Source organism: Fusarium subglutinans (assembly GCF_013396075.1).
Source record: "Fusarium subglutinans strain NRRL 66333 chromosome Unknown NRRL66333_c0000488, whole genome shotgun sequence".
NCBI lineage: Eukaryota > Fungi > Ascomycota > Sordariomycetes > Hypocreales > Nectriaceae > Fusarium > Fusarium subglutinans.
In genome coordinates this window covers 1-8,498 of record NW_023502551.1, presented here as the reverse complement: position 1 = coordinate 8,498, position 8,498 = coordinate 1, and the positions used below count along the sequence as shown (strand labels likewise).

At 45.5% G+C, this 8,498-nt stretch overlaps 4 protein-coding genes across 4 annotated transcripts; 2 read left to right on the top strand and 2 right to left on the bottom strand.

Moving 5' to 3' along the window:
• Positions 1-364: 364 nt before the first annotated feature.
• On the bottom strand, positions 365-1,816 carry FSUBG_14038 (NADH oxidase; the record flags this gene model as incomplete). Its single annotated transcript, XM_036678990.1, has 3 exons — positions 365-1,218; positions 1,307-1,563; positions 1,620-1,816. 3 exons carry the CDS (start codon positions 1,814-1,816, stop codon positions 365-367), a joined length of 1,308 nt encoding a protein of 435 aa, XP_036530505.1.
• A 478-nt stretch (positions 1,817-2,294) lies between these two features.
• Positions 2,295-4,204, top strand: FSUBG_14037 (citrinin biosynthesis oxidoreductase; the record flags this gene model as incomplete). The annotated part of the gene is made up of 2 exons (XM_036678989.1): positions 2,295-3,069; positions 3,486-4,204. The coding sequence occupies 2 exons, from the start codon at positions 2,295-2,297 to the stop codon at positions 4,202-4,204; spliced, it is 1,494 nt and encodes a 497-aa protein (XP_036530504.1).
• Positions 4,205-4,694: 490 nt separating this feature from the next.
• Positions 4,695-6,596, bottom strand: FSUBG_14036 (beta-lactamase; the record flags this gene model as incomplete). The annotated part of the gene is made up of 3 exons (XM_036678988.1): positions 4,695-5,580; positions 5,635-6,022; positions 6,074-6,596. 3 exons carry the CDS (start codon positions 6,594-6,596, stop codon positions 4,695-4,697), a joined length of 1,797 nt encoding a protein of 598 aa, XP_036530503.1.
• A 448-nt stretch (positions 6,597-7,044) lies between these two features.
• Positions 7,045-8,406, top strand: FSUBG_14035 (trichothecene 3-o-acetyltransferase; the record flags this gene model as incomplete). The annotated part of the gene is made up of 1 exon (XM_036678987.1): positions 7,045-8,406. One exon carries the CDS (start codon positions 7,045-7,047, stop codon positions 8,404-8,406), a length of 1,362 nt encoding a protein of 453 aa, XP_036530502.1.
• Between the last annotated feature and the right edge of the window lie 92 nt (positions 8,407-8,498).

Genomic DNA, 8,498 nt, shown 5'->3' with positions numbered 1-8,498 from the left:
CTTTGCAGAACGATATGGTTAGAATACATGTGTTGCAAGAAGATAGACAGGACAGTACTACTTGGCCTTGTAACTAGGAATATAATATTAGCTGAGATGTGTAAAGATTTTATTGGAGGAGAAAGTGATATATAAAATATACTATATAGTATTTAAATAAGTATCCTATTAAGTCAGATATTTTGATACGTAAAACCTAGCTAGTTACCTAGATTAATTATTTACAGTCAAGGGCTACAGTATTATATAAAGTCGGTGTACTCATACAGACTTAGTAACATATAGCTACTAATAAACTCATTACTATAGAAAAATAAAGCCACTAAAATAACATAGTTATAAATCTATAGAGTAACATTTATATCTACAAATCAAGCTTAAGCCAACCAATACCAGGCCTGTTCCCAACGTCGGTTTGAGTCCAAGTTTGTAATTGCCTCAGCGCCTCTTGAATTCTTTCGCTATCGCTGCTATCGGGAGGATCTCGTTTCATGCCAATTTCACGAATCTGACTACCCGCTAGGGCAAGCGACATATGGTGCACCTCTAAGAAAGGCGGTATAGGTCTAATAGTACCCGTAATGGCCCCGCAAAGAATGTCTTTTGGTAAAGATGGCTCCTGTGCTGCAGCACGTGCCAAGCCTACTCCGTCAACCGTACCGATCGCAGTCACCATGCCAGAGGCGGTGCGAAAGCCTCCTGACGTATAGGACCTTGTCTTCTTGAGTAGAGGTGTAATTGACTTTGCGAATTCAAGAAAGAAGCCCTCCCTAGTAGTGGTGCTTAGAGCTTTCTTCTCGAAGTGGAGCACTTCAAAGGTTCCTCCTGTCAATTCGATCAAGTCAAATTGCTCATCACTTAGTGCTTTGCAAAGAATTAGTGCATCATCTGCAGTGAAACCGTTCTCCTGGAACTCAGCACTGTTGACCTTGATTCCTAGGATGAAGTTGGGCGATACTTTGGCTTTGATAGCTCTTGTAACCTCCAAAATCAAGCGCGAACGATTAGTTAGATCGCCTCCGTATTCGTCAGTGCGATGGTTCATGGATGGGGATAGAAATGACGATAGTAAAAAGCCGTGAGCTGCGTGCAGTTGAATACCAGAGAAGCCAGCTTGTTCAAGGTACCAGGCTGCATGAGCAAATCTTTGGATCAAGTCTGACAGATCGGCCTTTGTAGCCTCGCGAGGTTTGGCGAAACTCATACCCATCCTGGGCTCTAAACAGGACGTCAGTCAGCCTGTGATACATTGCAAACCCAATCAAGGTTGCATCAACGGCGTATGTAGAACTTGAACAGGACATACCTAACTGGATGGGAGATGCTGAGATTGTCTCTCCTGATACTCTTGCATCAATCTGCCTACCGACATGAACTATTTGTCCAAGGATCAAACAGCCATGAGCAGTTGCAGCTGCGGCGACTTGTCTAAGACGTTCGAAGCGTAAGTCTCCTGGAATTGGCTGATGCTCCTTGCTAATGACAATATTGCCTCGGTTATACAGTCGAGCATCGATATCGATTTGGCCTGTGACTATGACACCCCAATCACCTTCTCCGAACCTGCAATGCGGTGATAAGTTTCTTTCTGGACAAAATTTGAGTGTGTATATTTATACCGTTTGTAAACATTGACGTATTGTTCAGTGGCGATACCAACATTTTCTGGCTCTTCAGCACTCCAGGACGCCAAGGACTCAGCCATAGCGCTTTTCAGGAAGCGATTCTTCGCAATCCGTTTCGAAAAGGGAAATTCTAAGGGTTTCCCGAGTGCCGAGATATCGCATGTTCCCTGTTGCTCCCATCGATTTGCCATTGCGGGATAGTAGTAGAATACCTGGAAAGGGATAGGGTTTATCGACCAAAGACCGTAAATGAAAACAGTAGAGCTTCTGTGAAATTACTGGAACTTGTTAAGAGATATGCGTATATATTGACTATGGCTAACTAAGGTCTTGGGCTGGATGGGCCGGCCGACATGCGAGGTAGGTGCCTCAGGCGCCTGTAACAAAACCTTCATAAAAATAAAGTTTAAATTAAATCTATTCCAATTTTAATATAACTCCGGGTCAACCTGTGCATAATAAGCGGATTGTGGATTGTCCTTGAGATTTCTACGGTTAATTATATAGTTAGTCCTTTCTTTAAGAAAAATGTAAGCAAAGGTAAATAAGATCTTAAAAAGGTTATAATAGAGTAACTAGAGCTAAAGGTTCGGTCAAAAGAGTACCTGTGTTCAACATACAGTCTTATCCCAATCCATTTGCAAATTACCTATTATCACAGCTAAGAAAATGGTGCCCTCAAAACAAACAACCCTTTGTTCCTCTCGTCGTATTGATTCCATTTTGCCCGAGGAGTCTCTTTCCCTCCCCCGCCTTCTTTGCCTTCACGGTGGTGGCACCAACGCGCTCATCTTCCATGCTCAATGCCGAGCAATACGCGCACGCCTCGACAAGACCTTCCGTTTCGTTTTTATAAATGCACCCTACTTTAGTCATCCTGGACCAGACGTTGAATCTGTTTACGCTGAATGGATCCCATTTCGGAGCTGGAAACGACCAGGTTATGCATTCAATAACGATCCGTCTCAATTCTCCTTTACAGACGATGAAGAGATCGAGAAAATCGATGAATGTCTCGCCATGGGCATGAGAAAGGATGATGAGGCTGGAGGTAGGGGTCCTTGGGTTGGTCTTTTGGGTTTCAGTCAAGGAGCCAACATGGCAGCCAGCTTGCTGCGGAGACAACAGACCTGGAAGCACGATGCGACTTTGAGAGCACCGACTTCAACTGTATTGGAGGCAAATTTTCGCTTTGCCGTACTGATGGCAGGCTGCGGGCCCTTATTGTGGATGCGCACTGATGTAACGGGTGACCAGCTTGAGCGTGAAAAGCATGATGATCTTCATTTGCCAACCCTCCATGTTCATGGTTTACGAGATGAGATGATAGCCAGACATAGGGAGTTGATCGAGTTTTGCCGGGAGGATACGGCCGGAGTGCTTGAGTGGGATGGAGATCATCGCATACCAATAAAGTCTACAGACGTGGCAGAATTAGTAGATGGTATTATTCATACTGCTAAGGCAGCAGGAGTTTTTCTGGGGTAGTGAGAATTGCCTTAAATATTTATATTTATTGTTGTTGTTTTTTAGCAGGGGAAAGAAAGTATAGTAATATATTTACTCCGAGCGTAACTGGAGTAAAGTTTCCTTTTTGTATTTTATCTATAGATATTTAAGTCTCCTGCTTTTATACTAAGGCTTTCTATTGGCTCTGGTAATATAAAAGATAGAGAGTATTGTTAACGCCCAGTAGTACTCAAAAAAGAAATCGTCAAGCTTTATTGTCTTTTTGTTAAATACTTATTAGCTATATATTCTCTAATATTTTGAACTATCGCAACTCTGGCTTCTCTTCGAACAATTCTAACAATATGCCTGGTCCTCAAAAATTACATGGAAAGCATGTCTTAGTTATAGGTGGCACAAATGGTATCGGGCGAGGTGTTGCCCTGGCCGCAATCCGAGGCGATGCTCATGTCACCGTCGTTGGCTCATCACAAGCCACAGTCGACAAAGCCATCAACTACATCAAGTCACAGTTTCCAACAGCCCAAACATCTGGATTCTTCTGTGACTTGGACAAGGACAGCCTGGAAGAAGATCTCGAGGCAGTTTTCGATAAGATCGATCCAGTAGACCACATTGTCATGACGGCCGCCAACTCTCACCCGCGCCAAACATCGATTCAGACTATCACGGCTCAAGAAATCGAAACTGCCAATAAGAAATTGCAGGTCATGGTAATACTGGCAAAGGTTGCTTCGCGACGTCTACCTTCAAGTCGGCATTCTAGTCTTACGTTCACTTCGGGGAGCATTGCGGATCAACCCCAGCCTGGATGCAGTATTCTCGCCTACATAGCCCAGGGAATGGTGGGGTTCGTTCGTGGTCTGGCCTTGGACATGAAACCTACACGAGTAAATGTTGTCAAGCCTGGCTACGTCCTAGACACGGGGTTATGGTCGCAGATCCCAGATGAACAAAAGTCCATGGTGCGTGACACGTTGGTCAACAAGAACCCAACTGCTAGCGAGGGCTTGGTTGAAGATGTTTGTGAAGCGTACGTGTATTTGATGAAGGATGGAAACATCACTGGAGAAGTTGTCAGCACAAGGAGTGGGCAACACTTGGTATAGAAGGAAGCAGTTTTATTAAATTTTATAAGTGTCCTAAAATCGCGGTACTGAGAATTTATTGTGTCGAAAATAAAGAACGGCATGACTCAGTACTTAAGACCAAGAGACGATATTTTGTTACACAAGCTTTCTCAGCCCACCAGCCAGTGCTTACTCATATTCTCAACGGTTGTGATACATCACGCACTTATGGACAGGCTGCAGGACGACTAGATTCAATAGACTGGATTTAATATAACTGAAATATAAATAATAGAGCTTTGCAACGCCACGATGATCATTGTTTAGGTAAAGGTCCACATATTAGATACAGCCAATATGTGTTTCCCTGCCGACCATGACACTTGACAGTTGAAACGAAGAGAATTTCGGCTTCTTCTATGGTCGCAATACTAAATCACCTTCCTGACTCTCCTGTAACCACGTAACTAACACGGTTGCATCGGGTTCCGACTGGAATCCACGCAGGGGCAGACAGCGCGGTTCAAGGCTACTGAGACTCAAGTTTGACCAAAAGCGCCCTCAACAACACTGTGAGATCGTCTAAATTCTCTCGATGCTGAGTCTCAGGTGCTCCATTGTTCTTCTCAAATGTGACGTCCAGGGCGCGATAGTTGAGGCCTTTGACCTTTCCGGAAGAATCCAACTCGAAGATAAACTCGTCGAGCGACTTGTAGCCATACCCACGCCTGTCCAGCGTTCCGAGGGTTGGACACGTGCCTTGCTCCCAAATCAAGCCAGATTCGATAGTCTCAATTTCTTCATCGGTCAGAGTGCTTGTGATGGATCTCCAGGCTTCCCGACCCTTGGTCTTGAGATTGGAGGGGTACAGTCGAATGCGGGCCGGCTTGCCAAAAGGATCGACCAACAAGCTTGTTCCCCGAACAGTGAGTTCAGTCAGGGACAGACCTGGGCCATGGTCAAGTTCAATCTTCAAAGTTGAGTTGCTCGCAGGGTCTGAGTATACCCCGCCGTATCGAATAAGAGCTTCGTCCTTGGCAGCTTGGTCCAAAGGAGGAACCATGCGTTCAATGAAGCGAGAGCCAAAATGCTGCAAGAGGCTTTCTGTCGCTTCGTGTAGGGGGCCTGCCACAAGAATTGTCAAGACAAGGTCGTAGTCTGGTACAAGGATGAGAGCTGCCTGATAGCCTGGAAGATGTCCTGACTTGTAGTTGGCAGGGATGACTCTTCCATCGCCTGTGATGTTCTTCGCACGCATGATTTCCCAGGAATAACCGACCATTACGCCACTGGAATCAGTAAAGGCAACGGGACTCAGCCACTTTCGTGTCGTCACCGGATCCAACAGCTTGTGTTCAAGAATCGCATTTCCGAATGTCAAAAGATCCTTTGTGTTAGAGTAGAAACCTCCCGATCTTCTTCTGTTAGTATGAATTGGTTGAGTTGAAATGGAGTGGCAAAGTACATACGGATTCTCAAAGCCCAGGTCTAGACCCCAGCTGGTGTGATTGACAGCGATAGCGCCGTAAGATGCATTGGGAACAGCACCGGTTGTAGTGTTTGTCATACCGAGAGGACCAAAGATATTCTGCTGGATAAAATTGTCGTAGGTCGTCTGAGAAACTACCTCAACAACAAGACTCAAAAGGAAGATTCCGATGTTGGAGTAGACAGGCGCGGTGCCTGGCGCGAATACTGGATGTCGAATACCAAAGTCGCGGAAGAAATCGGCACGCGTGCATTGGGGTAGAGTCTCGGGATTTAAACCAGTCACAGCACAAGGTGGGAAAGACTTTTTATCCAGGGCCTGGAAGGCTGGGCCTAGGTCAAAGGGAACCGCGGCGAGGTCGACAGCATCTAGAACTTGATGTTAGTATGAATGCGAGTGTTGGGGAATGGTGAACGGACATTCAGCGGCGATCCCACTCATATGAGATGCTAGCATCCCGATCGTAATATGCTCCCATTGAATAGTTGTGATGGCATCCGGAGCCTCGGCAACTCTGATAGATCGTAGCTCGGGCAGATACTTGATGACTGGATCCTCGAGGCTGACTCCAAGACGGAGAAGGGCGAGAACGGGGAATAGTTTAGAGACGCTTGACACGCGGTAGACCGTTTCCTCATCGATAGCGGCTACGCCACTAGTGTTTAATCCACCGATAGGATAGATATGGTGGGATACAAAGGGAGTCTCCTCATGGAGAGATTTGGCAGCTACAGAAATAGCAGTGTTGGGATACCAAGTCTCAGACACGAGTTTGAGGGCAGCAAAAAGATCATCAATGGCCTCTTTGATATGCGGGCTGGTGCTAGGAGATTTGGCGGCAGGGAGAACTGGTCCAGGAGGAGGACAGTACCACGCATTGGCCAACGGAAGAGCGAGCCATGCTAGGGTCGCGCCTTTCAGAGCCCTTTTAGTGATCAACATGCTGAGTATCGAGTCAAGGAATAGTAATAATAAAGGACCATAAACAAGATGGAAGGATGAGAAAATCGATCTTTTCAGGATTTTATAAATGATCATCATTTTGACCACTTCATGTTGTAGAAATGGCCAGTATGTTTAATTCAAGTTGCTGCGTGATTAGGCCAAACTTACTCCTCGTAGTCCGATAAAAACAAAACTCCGAGCCTCGGCGGGACAGCAGGGGCAAAGTCCGTTATTAGTCCGGAGTAAATGTTCAATGGTTAATTTGAAAATACATAGACCTTTCGTTTTATGATTAGTTTTACCGTTATTATATCCAGTAAAATATGGTATCAAGTAGAAGTTTAAATGCCGTTGTATCTTTCATAATTGTGCCAGGTTCTCCTTATCAAAACATCTTCAAAATTGAATTGCATTATCAGCTTGAAAAAAGGGATTTTGAAACGACATGTCAAAGCTGGCACAAACCTCCGATTATGATGGCATCGTTTTCCAAGATGTCATGTCCCAATTCCCGGCCCTAAACGGTCACACCCAATTGATCCTCGGTTTCAAACTCCCTCTAAGAACAACTCGCGAAGCTGTTACGGACGCTCTCGAGACTGCTCTCAGCAGCTTAACTAGTCAGATTGACTGGCTCGATGGCCAGGTGACTGATAAAGATGGACTGCTTCTGCCAGCACCATGGCCAAAGGATGGACCCAAGAATGAGATTCTTCGTCGCAAAGATTGCGATAGCGTATTACCCGCAATGGATGATCTCCTTCGAAGAGGAGTGCCTATTTCAGAACTGGACGCCAATATAGTCTCGCCGTTTTCAGGCTTGAGTGCCGGTCATAAACTCGAGCCGCCCGTGCCGATTGTTGCACTGCAAGCCAACTTCATCAGCGGAGGGATGCTGCTTACCATGTGCTTCCATCATATCGTCATGGACGGCACCGCTGCCTTTCAATTTATTCGGCATCTCGCGTCTGCACTCGAGGGAAACCAAATCTCGACTGATGATCTACTGCAAGCAAATCGCGATAGACGATCAGTAGTCAGACTGCTTAGCGCTGCAGAACCCATTAAAGACTACACGGATCTGCGCCGTCCACCTGGCTTCACCTATCCACAAGTATTGTCGACACCAGCTTGGTGCTATTTTAAGCTCCCCGTAGCTGCACTGAAAGCATTGATGAAGATAGCACGGACGCAGTCATCAGCATCAACTTCTCACATTAGTCTCCTCTCGGAGAACGATGTGATATGTGCTTTCTGTTGGCAGCGTATCAGCACAGTGAGGTTGTCCACACAAGCCCCGGGGACGGTATCTAAGTTCTCCAGGGCCATTGATGGCCGCCTTGCTGGAGGCGTTTCTTTGGGCTACATGGGCCATATGGTCTACCACGCCAATCTCCGTCTCCCCATACAACACATTGCGTCGTCAAGTCTAGCAGATATCGCTTATAGATTACGAAAAGCCCTTGATTCTGCCAATAATGAATGGACTTTACGTAGCTATGCGACATTCATTGCTCGGGAACCAGATAAATCTCTTCTTCTTTATGGTGGAAAAACAAACCCAAATACAGACCTTGGAGCAACCTCTGCTCTTGCAGGAGACGACCTTCGTCCAAAGTCTTTTGGTTCCCTGCTTGGGTCTTCATGCTTTCTTAGGCGCCCAAAAACATCTCCAATTACAGGCTCCATCTCTATGAGTCCCATCGAAGGCGACTATATCCCACTTTGTCTCTGCTTGCCCACCGTAGACTTGGAGCTTTTGAAAGCCGACACGGAATGGAAGAGATATACTAGGGTTGTTGGTTGAGAGACTTTTAGAATTACTATTACTATAAAAGCTTTTAAATATATAAAAGAATAAATTAGATTAAAACTATAATATTTAAATTTAAAAATGTT